Source organism: Crassostrea angulata, chromosome 6 (genome assembly GCF_025612915.1).
Source record: "Crassostrea angulata isolate pt1a10 chromosome 6, ASM2561291v2, whole genome shotgun sequence".
Classification (NCBI taxonomy): Eukaryota; Metazoa; Mollusca; class Bivalvia; order Ostreida; family Ostreidae; genus Magallana; species Magallana angulata.
This window is the reverse complement of record NC_069116.1, coordinates 50,382,825-50,403,871: the sequence shown is the minus strand read 5'-3', so window position 1 is coordinate 50,403,871 and position 21,047 is coordinate 50,382,825. Positions and strand designations below refer to the sequence as shown.

General features: G+C 33.3%; 1 protein-coding gene across 1 annotated transcript; it reads left to right on the top strand.

The window, feature by feature from the left end:
• Positions 1 to 2: 2 nt before the first annotated feature.
• Positions 3 to 17,994, top strand: LOC128186978 (uncharacterized). Its single transcript, XM_052856977.1, has 11 exons — positions 3 to 381; positions 1,915 to 1,945; positions 2,938 to 2,978; positions 3,173 to 4,345; positions 4,717 to 4,793; positions 5,247 to 6,825; positions 8,613 to 8,672; positions 8,873 to 8,920; positions 11,162 to 11,203; positions 15,567 to 15,659; positions 17,825 to 17,994. The coding sequence occupies exons 4-11, from the start codon at positions 3,202 to 3,204 to the stop codon at positions 17,992 to 17,994; spliced, it is 3,213 nt and encodes a 1,070-aa protein (XP_052712937.1). The 5' UTR covers positions 3 to 381; positions 1,915 to 1,945; positions 2,938 to 2,978; positions 3,173 to 3,201.
• Positions 17,995 to 21,047: the final 3,053 nt, after the last annotated feature.

Sequence of the window (21,047 nt, the reverse complement as noted above, 5' to 3'; positions counted from 1 at the left end):
CCCCCCCCCCCCCAAAAAAAAATACTTAATTTGTGCAATTTGGAGATTGAGTTATCAGGCTTTGAATTCAATATTATGCCAACTTAGATATACATGTATTCAAGATCTTTCACATAGAGTTCATGATGTGAATGATTGGTCATGGCAAATCATTTTTATTACAAGTCTTGTCAGTTGTGAAATCATAAGTTATTGAGAAAGAATGATTTGGGCCACTTTTTTTTCAATTTTTTTTTTCATAACTGCTGCAAATCTATTTTTAAAAAATTGACATTAATGTATATAATTGTTACTTTCTTGCAGATAGTGACTCAGATCCATTTGACTTAAATGAGTCATCTTTGGTGGAAGACTCATATAGCGATAGTCTCTCCTCTGTAGGTAAGAATTCATCATACATTTCTTTATTCATCTAAGTTTTTTAAGGCGACCAAATTAGTGACGTCTGTATTGGGTATCTTCTATGGGATGATTAAGGAGACCAATAAAGTGATATATGTGTACTTTATATTTTGTGTGTCTTCTTTGGGATGATTAAGGGGACCAGTTAAGTTTCTTATTAAAGAGTAGGTCATAATCATGTTGTTTATCCTATATTGAATGATTAAGGGACTTATTTATTAATGTGTTTTTTATCATATTAAATGATTCTTATTTGAGATGATAAAAAGAACTAATTCAATAACCTATGTATATATACGCTACATTTTGAGTATCTTTGTTGGTATGATTATGGAGACCAATTTAGTATCTTTTGTTTTATACTTTACATTTTATGTATCTGTTGGAATGATTAAGGGGACCACTTTTGTATATCTTTGCTGGGATGATTAAGGGGACCAATTTCATATCTTTTGTTTGTGTACTTTAGATTTTGTGCATCTTTGTTGGGATGATTTAAGGGGCCATTTCAAGTACTTATCTGTGTTTTATTTTGGGTAGCTTCCTTCCAAGTTGGGATAACTATAAGAGGACCAGCTCTTAGTCCTACATACACTATTCTTACTTAACATAACTTACAGGGAATTGGACACGATTTGAGGTCAAAATTTTACTTTTTTATGTTTAAAATGGTTTGAATGTGCATTATGAATGATCAGACAAAATTTGAATGTTAGGAGTCAAATTACAAGCTAAATACAGAGATGAAAACTCATTTTTACGCAAAAAAACATCTCAAGTCTTGTGTTTGTTTACAGATAATGTAAAGTAAAGTTAGTCACAAATGACTTGTGGCAAACAAGATAATTTGATTTAATATGTTCATAAATAATATTGTCAGCAAAGAAAGAAACACTTGATCAAAATGTATACAATACAACACATAGTAAACAATAACAAGACTTGAGCTTTGTTTTCAAAACAAAGAATTCTAAACTCTTTCCTTGCAGGTTACTCGATATTGACTTTCAAATTTAGATGAAGCCTTAAAGATAACCATGCATATTTACAATTCTAAACATTATAAATGGAGAACCAAATATGAAAAATTGTAGCTCAAATCGTGTCTTGGTCCCTTTAAAAATATATATCGCTTCTGATAATGTAATTTTTAAGGGCATTGGGTAATCAACAAGTTGCCTATCAAATACTACTTGAAAACTACAGCAATTCTTTTTTTATGTTGGCCATAATAATCAGAAAAACACAAATCCAAATAGCAAAGCTTATATATATATACCGGTAGTTTTATACAGAGCTCTTCTTTTAAAGGAGACTGATATTGTTGAAAAATGACAATGACCATCTAGCCCTCTTAAACCGAAGTTATGCCTAATGATGTGACATGAGGCAGTCAAGTGCATGCAATTCACTAAACTTAAAACCCTTTAAATGATTTATAAAACCTGTTTCTAGGATGTACAGATTCTTACTATTTCCTTACATTAATCTTTCAACAAAATCTTTTTACAGTTCCTCTTTCTGAACTGAACGCACTGTCTTGGTAAGTAAAGCAGAACTTAATGTTGAAAGAATTTTACTGATGTGTTATACTGTTTCAAAATAATGGAAAGAAATCTAAATAGTATCACATTCTTAAATTAGGTTATTCAAGGTTGAAAACAATTCTTTGCATATTTATATTATAGTGATGTTTTGTGCAAGTACTATGCCTAAATAGTAGTCAGGGTTTGATATATAGTGCACGAGCCTGTATCAAACTCTGACCACTATTTAAGCATAGTATATGCACAACACTATTATTATTATTATGCCGACTGTTGAATATACTGGCGTGCCTTTCGATAAGTAGCTGTTCGAGTGTTGTCTAGTCACCAGAAAGGCAAACGTTTGTTCATTCAAATGAATCAATTGATTTGATTGATTATTTAATCAACAAGTTGCTGTTCAATAAATAAATTAACAAACGTTTATGTTCTTTTCAAGAAATGAGATGCAAAGGACTCTACCGAGGAAACTTCAGTTGTTTAGCAGACAAAATCTTATTTAATTTTTCCCTATATATTCCTATATCAAGCATCATTTAGAATAGGGTTTTCTGGATTCTCAAGTACAATTTCGTTCACAAATGTTTAATCAATTTGTTCAAATGTTTATTTGAAACTTTAGCTTTAGAATTCCCGTCAGTATTATGTGCTTTTGGAAAGGTTATTTATATTCATTGTTCGATGTCAATCGTATGTATCTACGTTTCATAATTGTAAAAACCGCGGTTGTCATCCCTTTGTATACTATGCGAAAATAGATGAGTATTGAATATATATAGAGAAAATGACAGAAGGCATAATGATGATTTATTCAAGGTTGGCAAAATTGTGTCATTTTTCGGATGAAAAATATTTACAATGTTCACACCATTGATCATTATTCATAAGTAGTATCCTATTTCATACTTGGCTCAATTTGGAATTCAGAAAATTGATATCTAAATATTTTGGTTTGGAAAATGATCCTAGTTTTCATATTCTTTATTAGGAAGGAATGTGATGCTGAAAGGCCCATTTCATCACTGGCAGGTAATGTTGAAAAAAATGGTTGTGGGAATGTACAGCAAGATTGTTGTTAGAATTGAATAATTTTTCATAAAGTGATTCTTCAAATTGATTTATGTTTCTTCTCAAAGTAGGTTAATTTTGGCTAATTGTTTTAATTTATCAATATTTGGTTTGCTCTAACTTAAAATTGATTTTTATGAATTTTTTGAACACAGCAGTCAAAGAGGACACTAGAATTGCCAACATGCCCCTAGTATCGTCAATGACAGTCCAAGAGGACACCAGTAATGCTGAGATACCCAGAGTGTCATCCATGATTGTCCAAGAGAACACCATGAATGTGGAAATGTCCAGAGTGTCACCCTTGACTGTCCAAGAGGACATCAGTAATGCCAAAATGCCCAGAGGGTCATCCCTGACTGTCCAAGAGGACACAAGTAATGTTAAGATGTCCAGATTGTCATCCTTGACTGTCCAAGAGGACACCAGTTATGCCGAAATGCCAAAAGGATCCTCCTTGACTGTTCAAGATGACATCAGAATTGCCAACATGCCCCTAGTATCGTCAATGACAGTCCAAGAGGACACCAGTAATGCTGAGATACCCAGAGTGTCATCCATGATTGTCCAAGAGAACACCATGAATGTGGAAATGTCCAGAGTGTCACCCTTGACTGTCCAAGAGGACATCAGTAATGCCAAAATGCCCAGAGGGTCATCCCTGACTGTCCAAGAGGACACAAGTAATGTTAAGATGTCCAGATTGTCATTCTTGACTGTCCAAGAGGACACCAGTTATGCCGAAATGCCAAAAGGATCCTCCTTGACTGTTCAAGAGGACACCAGTTATGCCGAAATGCCAAAAGGATCATCCTTGACTGTTCAAGAGGACACAAGTTATGCTAAGATGTCCAGATTGTCATCCATGACTGGCCAAGAGGACACCAGTTATGCCGAAATGCCAAGAGGGTCATCCTTGACTGTCGAGGACACCAGTTATGCCGAAATGCCCAGAGGGTCATCCTTGATTGTCCAAGAGGACACCAGTTATGCAGAAATGCCCAGAGTGTCATCATTGACAGTACAAGAGGACACCAGTTATGCCAAAATGCCAAGATGGTCATCCTTGACCGTCCAAGAGGACACCAGTAATACTGAGATGCCCAGAGTGTCTTCCATGATTGTTCAAGAGGACTCCAGTAATGCCGAAATGCCAAAAGGGTCATTCTTGACTGTTCAAGAGGACACCAGAAATGCAAAGATGTCCAGATTGTCATCCATGACTGTCCAAGAGGACACCAGTAATGCCGAAATGCCAAGAGTGTCTTCCTTGACTGTCCAAGAGGACACCCAAGAGGACACCAGTAATGCCGAAATGCCATTGAAAGGTATTTATATTTATTATTGTTGTAAATTGTGTAAGTTATTTAAAAATTTAAAAGAGGAAAGATGCATATCTTCTAAACATGATCGACATGATCAATATTAATTTATTTCTGTGACAAATAACCTATTTTCTCAATTATTTAAGATAATTTATTGTGGAAAGTTGTCAAGTTTTTGGAATTTGTTAACTTTGGTATCTTTGGTATTGAAACCATATTCATGATACATGTAGTTGGAAAAAAAAGCTATTCAATTAAATAGCATACTGGTTACATGTTGATTATATATCAAGTGATCAATAGAATGTGTAGTGTTTATTTTTTTTTTTTACATAAGTGTGTTTTAACCAATATTTACTTCATGCTATTGACAGGTGACATGCTATTGACAGGTGACACAAATAGCTGTAAATCAGAAAATGCATCACAGAAGAAAACGAATGTGTACAAGGTATGTCTGCTCAGACATAAAATATATGTAAATAATGGTCCCAACATGCATGAATGAGTTTACTTTTTGAATGAACCACAGAGCTAGCTTTACATACATTACAAAGAGTTATTTTGATTATCCAGATGTTTAGGCAGGTTAAGATTTTAGAACTTCTCCAATTGTGTAATTGTCTCGGAGCCTGTTACACGATGAAGTAAATCATGTTCATCCCCAGTCAAACTTGCACTGTTGATAGAATTATTAATGGGTTATATAAATAGAGGCAGCTTCAGATAAAGAACTTGGTCTTGATTATCTGGATGCTGGGCAGTCATAGGTTCTAAGAGAGAGTCAGAATCTTTGCCAAGAACTTCAAGCAGTGCCCCCAGGCCCCTATCTCTAAAAAAAAATACCCCCATGAAATTTTTACAATATTTCCATATTCATTTATTTAAGTGACATCTTTTTCAGAAACCTGACAGGTACTGTGTGTACTGTAGGCAAGTTATCCACAATGGCAAACTGAAGAGGCATATAATGAGGAAACACAAATCAGAACCCGAAGTTGCGGAAGTTTTGAAAAAAAGTACCGTGCAACAAAACATTTTCTTTGACAGAAAGCGCAAGGATGGAATATATGAATATAACGTACTTTTAATCTCAGACAACAGAGATCCATTGATGAGAGAAAGACAGCCAAACCAAAAGGATCAATTGCGTGTTTGTGCTTCATGCAAAAGTTTTGTGTCCAGTAGGTTTTTTTACAAGCATAAATGTATTGTCTCTCAGCCTGATCCAGTCAAACCCAGATTACTACAGAAAGCAAAAACCAGAATGGATGATGATAAACAGTTCAGGGAAATATTGAACAGTTTTCGTGATGGCCAAGTTGGTGAGTTATGCAGGTCAGATCCAATGATAAAGCTGATAGGTTTCAGGCACTTCAATTTAAGAAGACATGAAACAGGAAAAGAAAATGAAGTGAAAAGGGTAGTTATGGCAGAAATGAGAGAATTAGCTCGACTTTACTTAACATTTTGTGACATAAGTGGTGAATCAGAAACAAATTCTGTGGAAACAATGTTTAATAGAAGTCATTTACAAGATCTCTATGATGCTATTGACCAACAGGTTTCTATTGTTGATGACCACACTGAAAGGAAAGAGAAACATGGACAAAAACTATTCTTGAATGCAATTATTCTAAGATCTATCAAAGCATTGCATGGGCATTTTGCGGAAACAATGCAAGACGCAAAGGCTAAAGAACTGAAAATTTTCAAAGATGCATACAAATTCAAGTCATGTGAGTTATTCTCAGGTGCACGGCAAATGTGTGTTAAGAATAGCATGGAGAAATTGAGAAAACCTGAAAATCTTCCAAAGGAGACTGATATTCAGATACTGAAACGCTATATAAGTGAAGAAATTTCTGAAAATGTTTCCAATTTTACCATGGAAAGATATACATGGCTTAGAACTTTGATTGTAGCAAGACTGACGCTGTTTAATGCAAGGCGAGGTGAAGAGGCATCTAGAATGTTGAGAGCAGAGTGGGAAGATGCTGAGCAAAATGTCTGGGTTCCGCAGGAGCAGGTAGAAAATGTGGAAGATGCGGCCGAAAAGTTCCTGGTCGGACAGTTTAAACTTGTTTACCTTAAAGGGAAAGGTAAAAAGTTTGTTCCAGTTCTCGTTCCAAAAGATTTGGTTCCAGGAATAAGACTTCTTATCCAATATAGAACCTTGTATGGTATCTCTGCAGAAAACCCATTTTTATTTGCAACAAAATCTGGGAAGTCACATTGTTCCGGTTGGCATGCTCTAAAAAATGTGTGCAGTAGAGCAGATGTCAGTATGACCATAAATGCAGGCAAAATGAGACATAGACTGTCCACTATATATGCAAGTCTACACATGCTACCACAAAACCAGGAAATATTTTTGGATCATATGGGACATGAGAAGGAAATTAATAAAGACAACTATCAGTGCCCAGCTGGAATTAGGACTCTGCGTGTAATGGGACGCATGCTGACTGATGCAGATGAAGGTATTTAAAATCTTTGTTCAAAATGAATGCAATCAATATCAAATGGTAGATTTTTAAACCTAAGCCTCAGCTTTTGTCCTTTTGATACCCCCTGCAACATTTAGTTTTTAATTCATCTGAGCCGAAGTGAGATTTTCTAATTTGTCCAACGAATTTGAAACGTTCACATTCCATCTTCTTCTATGGAACCATTTTGCCATTTTCAACCAACTTGGTACAAAGAATCCTTGGCGACAGGCTTTCATGGTTTATTTTTCATATGAAAGGAAGATAATTGCGGTTGGGCAAAAAATGTGCCTGTCATTACAAATAATAATAAAATCACTATATTTTAATACTAAGAGGGTTCGTCATGACCACCATTTTGAATTTTGTATTTTAGTGTTTGATTTTTTCTACTTTGAGCCTACAATGAGCCAATCCAGGGGATAAGCCAAGTCTTATGCATCAGACAAAAAAAATAGCCTATGCCCGAAAAATACGGTATACCAAAACTGAATTCATGAAGACCAGGAGGCCCTCTACCAAAATTATAAATGTCAGAGTAGGGGTTTTAACTCTAGGATGGGGCTAAAATGGTTATTTAGAACCATTGCACATAATGTTTTAATCTCCGTTATCTTACTGGCAATGAATTGAAACTTACTGCATATTTAGTAAAGCCCTGAACCAGTAAATTTCATGTCCCCTTGGGTGGGATGGGAAGGGGGGAGGGTTAAAGGTAAATGAAGTTTTCTTCCCTTGCTTGTTCATATCTAAAAATGAATCATTGTAAATAATGTAATGATTAAAAGAGTTATACAAGCATTAAATTATGAGATTCCTCCACAGTTCTGTGTGTGGGCTATGGTACTTTGGTGAGTGTTATGTCCTGTTGGCCTATTGTTAAATTGTTGTAGTATTTTTAACTATACTAGCATTCTTATTGTTTCCACTTGCAATAATTTGAACACCGAAGATACAAGGGGCTTTAAATGATGAGATAAACAATTCTCATGTCCAAATATTTTTTATTATAATGACTACATATATCTTATTTTATTATCATGGCAATTACTATGGTTTCATCAATATTTGTTAAATACAAATTTTTGTGGATTTCATTGTTGATTGAATCAACAAAATATGATATTCGTTGAAGTGCAACTTTTAATAATAATCTGTATTGTTATGAACATTATCCAATAATTTACTTATCCTTTAAACTGTGATATTCATTATATCAATGAATATTGTTGCTCACGAAAATTGATGAAACCACAGTATTTTTTTGGCTATTGTTCTGTAGGTGAGCAATATGGTCCATGGTTCTCTTGTTTAAAAGATGCAAATTAGTTCAGTTGGTCTTGCCCATTTCAATTTTTTTTAACTTGTACGTGTGAACTGGCTTGACCTTACATGTAAGTGTTATTTGCCAACCTATTCAGTAAGCTTGTTTGATGTGACTAACCTTTGCTTATGCAAATATATTGATTTTAAGTCGTATTTTTATGGCAGTTCTGATTGCCAATTGATAAGCAATATCTTAGATATGAGTCATGTCAAATCTGCTTGATTTCTTCGTATAGTAATCTTCTATTTATTAGACCTGCCTTTTCTATTCATTTTTTATTCATTAAAAGAACAAACTAGTTAAAAACTCGCTTTTAATGGATCTAAAAATGCATTGATCATGCATCAAAATTACAATATAAAATCATCAAAGCTCTTAACAAAAATCAGGATATGTCCCTTTCTTCCCTCTTATTTATATATATTTTCCAAAATTCATTCACTTGTAATTTTAGGAAAGGATATGTCAGTTTCTAAAGAGGTTTCTAAGAAGGTGGAAGAAGAGGCCAGTGAAGGTATTACATTGTATTGTCATCATCATATTACTGCTCTTTTCAAATTATTATTATGAGGGAGAAAAACAGTTACAATTTAAACCCATAATTGAATGACACTTAATATATTCAGTGTCAGTAGTATTTATAGGTGGTTTTTAACTAAAATTTGATGTCTTCATACAACATGAACAAACAATGCAATTGTCTTTATTTACTAGAATTGGATGATATGGAATCATCACAGGGTCCAGAAATTGATATGGATGGTAAGTTGTGACCAAATCTAAATGTACAGCTTTAAATCTGAGCATTAAATGCAAGAACATCTAGTAAACCCCAAAACTGAATGACAAATGCCAAATTGTATGGTAAAGGGCTGTTACTTGGTTCAAGGAAGGGCTAGGCTCCTCTTCATGGGAGGGGGGAATAAATATCTCTTAATGCTTTTTTTTAACAACTTGTTATTATTTTATTGTTGTAAAAACTATAGTACAGTGCTGCCATAGTGAAAGTTGACAAGGATAGGATAGGATACAGGACGCACAATACATGATAGAAATATAGAAGTTAAATCCTATCCTATCCTATCTTTTTCTGCATCCAGTAGCCAATCAAATTTCATAACGTTTTTGCAAAACGAAAATCAGTGTATTTATTACCTTACAGCATCAATTAATACATTTAAAACATCAATTTTATTTGTTATACAAAGTAAAACATTAATGAGTATCTAGCACTGTGCTGAATTAACTAAATGGTGAAAAATTTTGATGCGTATGTTACATTTTATCAAATCGTGGATAACATAGGAAGTGTTCACAATACAGGGTATAAATTTTCAACATATTAAGTATATTTCTATCGCTTCGTGTACAGAACGCAGCAGTTAAACTGTTTTAATTGACTGTCATTTCGAAAAATACAGAAATAGACACGAAACATACTTTATGTGTGCACTCATATGTTCACGTTCACATAATGTCTACGATGCCCGATAACTTGGACGTATATTCCTGCCTGATAATTAAGTGATCAGATTGAATTAAGTAATGTCAACTCACCATAAATTCGTACAAATTCATATTTTAACAAAATCAAATGATTAAACAATTTTGATTGATTCAAGTAAATATAAATTCCCGTATCGACAGAACATCAATCACTCAGAATTTAAACGATACGGAAAAGTAATTGATAAAAATATTAATCAATAATTCCTTGCATCTATATTAGTTGTTTTATTTGCATTTTAGCAGTTTATGATATGAACATCAAATAAAAACAAAACCATAATTGTGTACCTGTCTGTTAACATAATTTTGTACATTTCACATACTATTTAATTTATCGATGCACTGGTTAAAATGCTACATCGCTCTGAAAATCCTCAAGTTTATGTACCTGTATTAATTGGTTCTTTTAAGCATAATATTAGTTGATAAAGTCATGAATTTCTTTTTTTCGTTTCATTTATCTTTTATTCCTAAATATGGACTGTATGGGACAGGATAGGACAGAGCTGGTTTGCAGTATAGGATGCATGATACAGGATATAGGATAGAATAGGATTGTTTTGTTTTGTCAACTTTCATTATATCAGTGCTGTAATAGGAAAAACATATTTAATATTCAGTCGATCGACTTAAAGGGACTTGGACACAATTTGACTTTAAAAAAATTAAATCTCATTTTTCTATTTTCAATGTTTATACTTATAAATATAGAAGTTTATAATGCTACGTCAAATATCAAGTTATTTGCAAGATACAGAGTTCATAATTCTTTGTTTTGTAAACAAAGCTCAAATATTGTCATTTTTTACATATGTGTTATATTGGTGTAAGTTTCAATCAGCTGTATCTTTCTTTTGTTGATAATAGTATTTATGAATATATTGAATTAGTTTAAATTGTTTTTTACATGTCATTTTGTCTAAGAAATGGTCATTCTCTACATTACACTTTTTGCAAACAACTGTAAGACTTGAGCTTTGCTTACATAACAATCAATTTTTACCTTTGTATCTCGCTTTAACTTGATTTTAACATTCAATATTTTTGTCAATCATTTAAAATGCACAAGTTAACCATTTTATACGAAAAAAATAAAAATAAGAATTTTGATCTCAAATTGTGTCCAAGTCCCTTTTAAGTGCTCCTGTACCTGCAGTGTTTTATGAAAATCAAATCATTTGGTTTTATTTTAGGGGGCATCATAAAAAATACATTACCTATCTTTACTATATTACCAGATTTTTAAACATCCCAAATTGTTTTGATTGGTAATTTGTTATTTGGTTTAATATTGGTAAATGGTATCAAAACAATTTGTATAGACATGGCAAGCACAAAAGCATGTGCAACAAAATCCAAAATTGGCCACCTTAGTTTTAAATTCTTAATGTTAATATTACTTATGTAAAAGCAACTTGAATGACAGATGATGTGAAACCATATATTTAACATATCACATAGGCCTATGATTAATTTGTCTTTTTTCCTACTTAGATGAAATTCTAGAGTCAAAAGAGAAGAACAACCCAAAGACTGGTAAATATTTATGTATTATTAATGTCAATGTATTTTGGGGCAAAATAGAATTACTGTTTGTTTGGAATTGCCTCCAGCCTAATTGAAACAGTAACTATAATCACCCCTTCCTTCCCCACCCCTGCTAAAAAAAAATTGCATATTTTTCTTAATTGTTTACAAGTTAGTTCAGTTGAAATGTCAGATAATGTTTGAGGAGGAAAACTTCTCCTTTATGCATATATTTCCATTCAAGTAAATGGTGAAGTAAAAATAAAGTAATGGGATAAGCAGTTTTAGTAAAGATGATACATGGAAAAAGATAGTAGTGGAATCAGACAAGTCTCACATGTCAAAATTGAAATAAATATGGAGGGGACAGTTCAGTTATTATCAGAATTACTTGGATCAGAAATATTTTATCCCAGCATTGAAGAGTAAATGATCTCCATCAGTTTGACAAGACTTTGGAGTATGTAACTTTTAAATATTATAGTTAAAATGTTAATTTGATACTTTTTCAGTGAGTCAAAAATTCGTTACATCACATCCTGCAAAGCATAACATGAATCATTTTCATTTCAACATGTTGGACTTGACTTATTTCATTGTTTTTTTCTGCCAGTATCTTTTTCCATGCTATGCTTCACTATCTGTCAAAAATCGGCAGTAAAGAAATGGAATAAAGTTTAATCATATATGAAGATTGAATGACAAGAACAAAGATAAGAAACATTTCCTGTTTATTGATGTTTCTACTGTGAAATCATTAAATTTCGTAGGGGCCAATTTTCGTGGATTGCTTAAATTTTACAGGTTCATGGGGACGTAATTTTGTGTATTCACTGAAACCTACAAAGGAAATATGACTTTTTGTATCCTAATATATTAATTCGTTGAGGATGTTAATTCGTGGTTGAGAGGTACCCACAAATTCCACGAAAATTGAGCCACCACGAAATCTAATGATTCTACAGTATTTATCAATTTTTAGCTCACCGAGACGAAGTCAGGGGGAGCTTATGCTATACCCTCGGCGTCGGCGTCGGCGTCGGCGTCGGCGTCCGGACCTGGTTAAAGTTTTTGTTGCATGTCCTGTATCTAAGCTATTACTTGTCCTATCTTCACCAAACTTGCATGGATGATGCATCTGGACCTACTTATGGACTTGAAAGACTAGGATGCTGAATCTGAGTCCTAAATTTCAGATGCTGGAGGAGGTTAAGGTTGTTTGACCAGGTTAAAGTTTTTGTTGCAGGTGCCCTTTGATAGCAATATCTAAGTTACTGCAGGTCCGTACTTCACCAAACTTGCATGGATGGTGTGTCTTATGATACTGATGCACCAGACAGGCTTGAGTGCTGAATCTGAGCTATAGGTTTCGGATGCTGGAGGAGGTTAAGGTTTTTGGTGCAGGTTAAAGTTTTTGTTGCAGGTACCCTTTGATAGCAATATCTAAGTTACTGCTTGTCCGTACTTCACCAAACTTGCATGGATGGTGTGTCTTATGATACTGATGCACCAGGCAGGCTTGGGTGCTGAATCTGAGCTATAGGTTACAGATGCTGAAGGAGGTTAAGGTTTTTAGAGCTGGTTAAAGTTTTTGTTGCAGGTGCCCTCTGATGATGATATCTTAGTTACTACTGGTCCTAACTTCACCAGACTGCTATGGATGGTGCGTCTTATGATACTGATGCACCAGACAGGCTTGAATGCTGAATCTGAGCCATAGGTTTCGGATGCTGGAGGAGGTTAAGGTTTTTAGAGCTGGTTAAAGTTTTTGAAACAGGTGCCCTCTGATGATTATATCTTAGTTATTGCTTGTCCTAACTTCACCAGACTTCAATGGATGATGCGTCTTATGATACTGATGCACCTGACAGGCTTGAATGCTGAGTCTGAGCCATAGGTTTCAGATGCTGGATATGGTTAAGTGTTTTGGAACAGGTCACATGTTTAATAGATGATAGTACTATTTCAACTTGCATAGTTGACTAAACTGTAATATGAATGAATCACAGAGGAAGCTTCAGATGCAGAGCTTTATCTCCATTATCAAGGATGCTAAAAAATATATCTTAGTTATTACAGGTCCTAACTTCACCAAACTTGAATGGATGGTGTGTCTTATGATACAGATGCACCTGACAGGCATGGATGTTGAATCTAAGCCATAGGTTGCGGATGCTGGAGCAGGTTAAGTTTTAATTGCTAGTGCCCTCTGATGATGATATCTTAGTTATTACTGGTCTGAACTTCACCAAACTTGCATGGAGATGCGTCTTATGTATACTGATGCACCTGACAGGCTTGAATGCTGAATCTGAGTTAAAGGTTTCGGATGCTGGATGAGGTTTAGATTTTTTTGAACAGGTCACATGTTTTATAGATGATAGCTTGCATAGTTGATTTAACTATAATATAAATGAAACGCAGAGGTTGCTTCAGATGCAGAGCCTGATCTCCATTATCAAGGATGCTAAAGAAATCTCCTACCTCACTTAAACCTGCTTGATAGAAAGATGAGGTTGTTGTTAAATGATATAACATGATTCCTATGATAAAGTATTGTATGATATGAAACACTTTTGTTTAATATGATACAATATAATATCATATGTTATATTGTAAAAACTTATATAATGCGATATGATATTGTATCAATTTTTTTGATATTTTATGATATGATATTGTATCATGATACTGTTTTGTATAGTATTGTATATTATGATACAATATTATATTGTATCATACGATATTGTATAATATGATATTGGATTCTGTAATTTACAATTATATCACACGAAACTGTATTATATCATATTGTAATATTATATATTATCGTATCATACGATATTGTATAATATGATATTGGTTTATATGATATATTATTGTATCATATGATACAATATGTATGTATGATATTGTATTATATAATATTGTATTATATAATATTTTACTTTATCACATAATATTGTATCATTTGATATGATACAATGTTATATCAAATTATATTGTATCATATAATACAATATCATATTATGTATCAAATATTATACATATTATATAAATATCATACAATACAAAATATCATACTATATTATACAATATAATATCATATGTTTCAATGTTATGATGTATTATGTAATATGATATTGTATCATATAATACAATATTGTATTATATATAATAATGTTGTATTATGTGATCAAATACAATAAGGTTAAACACAATACAATGTCATTTCATATTTACAATATCATCTTTGTTTATTGCAGTATTTTATTGTATTATATGATATATATTGTTAGTATGATAGGATGCAATATTTAATTTTATATTATTATATTGATTAATATATGAACATATGATTATCATACAATTTTTCAACAGATGATATATGATTTTGTGTCAAAACAGAATCCATGAATATCCAAGATCATAAAGTATGATTTTCATACAATATGATAAAGGTGGTCTCATAGGGGTGATGCCTCGTCTCGGTGAGCTTTGTAATCTGTGATTACCTATGTTTATGTAATCAAACGAATTTGAAAAAGAAATTTCCTTCCTCTCTCCTGGATCTGAAAACCCTAAGGTGGCAATTCCAAACAAACAATTTTTAACAGGGTCTTCTGAAGGAAAAATCCAGTTTTTGAAACTGGAAATGGGGGGCGGATGGGTGACTGCCAAAAGGGTACTCCTTTTGTATTGATAATTCCTCCTAAGTTTTTCTGAGAAGAAATTTACATATAAATAAAAACTCATAGAATAACCAAAAAATATATAAATATAAGTAATAAGGAATCATTATTTGAATATTATGAGGTGAAAATTTTGGTTGAGGCGTTATCAAATCTATCATAAAGCCCTTTGGGCTTTATTAGATTTGATCACGCTCGATCAAATTTATCACATCAAAATACTCAAAGAATGATTCTTTATTCCTTAAATATAGACAATATTGTACTTTATCTATAGATTATAAAGTGTCTTAATTTTCTGGATTGGATATCAATTTAGGATTGACAAATGTATAATGGATACTGTTCACACAAAAGAAAACCTGGTTTGCTGTCATTTTGACAGCTTTTTTCTTGTTTAAGTATGGCCCTGAATTTTTTTTTTTGGGGGGGGGGGGGGAGGGAGGGGGCAGGTTGTGTTGATGACAATTTCATAAGGTATGCGCTTTTGCAACCCAAGATGGCCAATGAATATATAAAAAAGCCCTCCCGCATCTATTTATTTATTACTTTAAAAAAAATTGCCACCATCCTCCATTTTTTTTTTAGGAGAAATTTGGCCGAGAAACGTAATGTTAATTTTACATCACCTAACCCAACAAATTTGAATTATCAATGTTTTTTTTTCTGTATTTCAACAGTGAAATGGTCAAAGGAAGATACAGCCAATTTGAAATCCTTTTTCAGGAAGTACATATTGACTCAGAAAGACCATAACACAGGCAATCTACCATGTAAGTTACACTTTGCTCATGAACTGTAAATTAAAGGTGATCATCTGAATTGTAACTTCAAGCGAACCTGGCTAATGACATGTAGTTGTAGCTGTTAGCCCTCCTGTCTGTTGACTATTTTGTCACAAGACCACTAACTGCATGAGAATAGACTTAAGTTAAAGTTTTTATTGCAATGTGATTCCTGCAGGATATGATTGTAGCGACAAGCCAAAAAATACATAACCTGCATTAGATGTTAAATAATTATTATATAATATTTTATATTATAATTTAAATTTTACATCATAAAGTTATGTAAAATTTAACTCAGTTATTTTTCATTTAGAAAACATTGAGTGCAGGCTTGAAAAATGAAAACCTCTTAAATAAAGATTTATCAATACAAGACTAAATACTCAAAATTTTGAATCATTTTGGACCAAATTTTACTCTTATCATACATATAGACCTTTTAATCTTGGGGGTAGGGTGGGCAACAATGGGGGAGGGTTGACTATAAAGGTTGAATTTTAATTTTTGATATTATATATTATTATATACATTTTATATTATAAATTTACATAAAAATTGCAGGCAGTTGTTTTTCGTTCAGAGAACATTAAGCAGAGGCCACGCATATGGATAATATTGATAAATATAAATTGTTCTCACTTGTTTGATAATTAGATATTGAATAATTAAATTGTTGTCATTCAATTGTTGAAATTTATCTTATAAGTTAATAGCAAATTCAGAAATTCATATGTTCACATTAACTATGATTGACCTAAATGATGCTGATTATGTTTTGCCTCTCCATGAGGCAAAGTCTGTCCTCTAGACATAAGTCATGTGACAAAACAGACAAATTGACCCTTGAAAACAGGCATGTTCAAAACATGGGACCTAAAAACACTTGTTGCTGACTGTGGTGGACAGATTGTTGCTAAAATAAGTTTAGATATATTTAAAAAAAAACATTGATACTGGCGACTTGTTAAAGGTAGCTATAACGGAAGGTGTGGCTGAATTTTAGACTCCTTCATATGTATAGAAGAATTATAAAATTGGTTTAATGTGGCCTCAAATTTTGCCATGGCAATACATGAAGGTTATAAAACAGCTTTAGATTTAAGACATGGGCTTTGTTTACATTGTAATGAATTGTGTGTAATGAGTCTTGCTTATAAATCAATAACTAAAACTTTTTAAAAAATTAGCTCACTGAGAGTATTGCATAAACAATACACGTTCCCTACTGGTACCCCTTTAATTAAGAATGGCAAAATTTTGAGACCTTTTGTATTAAATATCCCCCATCATAAATGTTGAAATTTTCAGAAATTAAAGACTTCTTGTATAGTATGAAATTATGAAAAATAATTACAACAAACAGCTAGCAACCTTGAAAATCCATTTTAAAAATACATATTCGAAGCGAAGCAGACACAGTCGATGTTGAAATTAAATACAAAGTGGGTAAACTAATACTCTTTATTTTATCTCGTATAATTTTGCCAAGTTAATTGTTTCCTGCTAGAGGAATTCCCTGTCATACTCAATATCATCACAGTCTTCTGTACTCCGAACCTCAAACCAAACTTTAATATTTAACAGCCCAGACACGATAACACTGGATTGTTATAATACAAAAAAAACTGCCGATAAAATGTACAGCACAATGCTTGACACAGTTTACAGAACTTTTTTGTTTGTAAGAAATGATAAAAGTAATGATACATGTACATGATATTATTACTGACCACATACTGGCCTCATTTATTGAGTACATACACCGAATCCAGTCATTAAAAAAATTGGAATGTAAAAATCAATTCTCTCAAAAATATGACGACCAGAGGCTACTAAAATGTATACTTGATCTGTTGTTTGACATTATGAAGCAAGTTCATATTTATATTCTTCAAACCCATAATGAAAAAAATTGTGAAAAACTGAAGTGGGATAGACAGATGGATAAAAAAGCTCTAGTTCCCTTCAGTGAAGTCGGTTGGGGAATTTGTTACCGAATTTAGGATTATTTCATTGAGATTGATTAAAATATTAATGTTTAAAATGATGACTTTATGCCTATGACTTTATGCCTATTTATGTGGTGTTCATAAACATGTTTTTAAAAATATAATCAATGACAAATCATCACTCCTCTTTATTTTTTACAGGTAAGAAAGAAATTGAAGACTTCCTGCAGACAAATAACGTACCATCATTAGATGGTCTTCATATAAAGACAAAAATTTCTAAAGCCAGAACAAAGATTTTTAATGAGAGAAAAACGGCGAGGCTAAGAACTTCCAAAAAACTTGCAGAGTTGGAGTTGGTGGCTGTATGAATCTTGTGAATTTCTATAGTCTGTCCCAAGATATTTTTGCCGCATATTTTCTTAAATTACTCAATATTTATAAGTACTTCTTGGTTCAAACGATGTTCATTCAATAGTATGGAAAAATCCCAAGATTTCCCCTTTGAAACGCCCCCTATAGCTTGTCGGGTATCAGTACACGGCTAAAAATAAAAAGTCTACGAGGTTTTTCCATTGCCAAGGAGATGAAGACGCCCGGATGATAACGTTGAAAAATTGCGCAAGGTGTCCCGAGTACTTCCGAATAGAGAAAAGATGTCAACATTCCCCATTATAAATCTCCGTAGGAAATCTGTTTTCGTTCCTGTGAATTTTTACGAGGGAAAAATGATAATGTATGAATGAAGTTATCTTGGGAATTTTCCCTTTCATCGATTTTAATTGCACTTCAGTCACAGGTATGTGTATTTTTATTTAAAATCGTTCAAATATGCAGCATAAATATCTTGGGTCAGACTATAGTCAGATATTAGCAATTAGTACACCTCATGGGGGAGTGGTCACGATTTTGGTCAGATTTTTATTTTTGCATTTTTAGCTCACCTGAGCTGTAAGCTCAAGTGAGCTATTCTGATCACATTTTGTCTGTCGTCTGTCCATCCGTCTGTCCGTCCGTCCGTCCGTCCGTCTGTCCGTAAACTTTTCACATTTTCAACATCTTCTCAAGAACTACTGGGCCAATTTCAACCAAACTTGGCACAAATCATCCTTAGGCAAAGGGGATTCAAAGTTGTGAAAATTAAGGGCCACGCCCTTTTTCAAGGGGAGATAATTAGAAATTAATTAAAAATTTTGAGAAATTTTCAAAAATCTTCTTCTCAAGAACCATAAAGCCAGGAAAGCTGAAACTTATGTGGAAGCATCCTCAGGTAGTGTAGATTCAAAATTGTGAAATTCATGGCCCCCGGGGGTTGGGTGGGGCCACAATGGGGGCTCGAAGTTTTACATAGGAATATATAGAGTAAATCTTTAAAAATCTTCTTTTCAGAAACTAATCAGCCAGGAAAGCTGAAACTTGTGTGGAATTATCCTCAAGAAGTGTAGATTCAAAGTTGTGAAAATCATGAGCCCCGGGGTTAGGGTGGGGCCACAATGGGGGGTCAACATTTTACATAGGAATTTATAGAGTAAATCTTTAAAAATCTTCTTCTCAGAAACTAATCAGCCAGAAAAGCTGAAACTTGTGTGGAAGCATCCTCAGGTAGTGTAGACTCAAAGTTGTGAAATTCATGATCCCTGGGGGTGGGTGGGGCCACAATGGGGGCTCGAATGTTTACATAGTTATATATAGAGTAAATCTTTAAAAATCTTCTTCTCAGAAACTAATCAGCCAGGAAAGCTGAAACTTGTGTGGAAGCATCCTCAGGTAGTGTAGATTCAAAGTTGTGAAATTCATGGCCCCTGGGGGTTGGGTGGGGCCACAATGGGGGCTCGAAGTTTTACATAGGAATATATAGAGTAAATCTTTAAAAATCTTCTTCTCAGAAACTAATCAGCCAGGAAAGCTGAAACTTGTGTGGAATTATCCTCAAGAAGTGTAGATTCGAAGTTGTGAAAATCATGAGCCCCGGGGTTAGGGTGGGGCCACAATGGGGGGTCGAAGTTTTACATAGGAATTAATAGAGTAAATCTTTAAAAATCTTCTTCTCAGAAACTAATCAGCCAGGAAAGCTGAAACTTGTGTGGAAGCATCCTCAGGTAGTGTAGACTCAGAGTTGTGAAATTCTTGATCCCTGGGGGTGGGTGGGGCCACAATGGTATAAATTTACATGTATTATTGTACATTTTCCAGATTGTTTGTATTATGACTCCATTAAGCTGATTTTATCATACCTATTGCTCTTCAGGTGAGCGATGTGGCCCATGGGCCTCTTGTTTATTGTTTATAATGCATTAGCATAATGCATTTCTAATGACCAACCAAAATTTGAGTGTTAGTTGTAGTGTTATGAGCCAGATGCAGAGCTTCAATTCTTTGTTTTGTAAAAAGGCTTGTGTCTTATTTTTTTAATTTACATTGGTTTAATATACTGGTTAAAGTTCTTTTTCAAGCTGAATTTTTTTTTATCTGCTAATTTGTTTTGTACATCAATAAACAGCTCCTTGTATTTGTCAAATTCATTTCATGTCTTAACCTGGAATTTCAAAATGTAAACAAACACATGGCACAAGTCTTGTTAACATACCAAAGAATTGTTAGCCCTGTGTCTTGCTTAAAACTGGACAACTGAAACTCAAAGTTTGGTTGACTATTAGAAATGCATTACTTGAGCATGATGAACATTCAAAATAGAAAAATAAATTTTGACCTAAATCATGACCATGCTCCTTTTAAAACAAACATGGAACGTGGCCTATATGTACATGCAGTATTCTGTGAATTGCTATATTGTCTGCATTTTTATTGTTCTGGTTTATTGTATTTTAATACTCCACTCCAAAGGAGAGGGGGTATACTGCGTTACCCTTGTGTGTCTGTCTGCCTGTCTTTTTGTTTGTTCTGTACAAATTTCTGTCTCATTTTTTCAGGAACTATTGATTGCAAATGCTTTAAATTTTAAAACACTCTTTGTTTTGGTATGCTGTATTGTTGGATCCAAATTTGTACCAATCAGATGTGAACTTTTTGTTAAATGACGACTGTTTTTTTAGCTTAAATTTTCAAACAAATTGTTGTCAAAAATTTCTCGGCACCTATTAATAGCAGAGGCTTAAAATTTTAACTTCTTTGTGTAGGCATGCCATATGGTGGGATCCATTTTTTTAAAAATGATGTCAACTCCCTGTTAAATATCGACTGCTTATTTTGTATATTCAGATCAGAGCGGGGGTATCACTTTTGAGTATTGGCTCACAGATATCTTGTTTGTTTGTAATGAATTGACCTTTAGAATTATGTTTCTTTTAAAAAAAATTGATATTTGTTGTTACCAAAAATAATTGCAGATGTAACCTGTACATCCCTATAGAAAAGATCTGTGTTGCAAAATGTTACATACTGCAAATAACTTGATGCCTTTTAT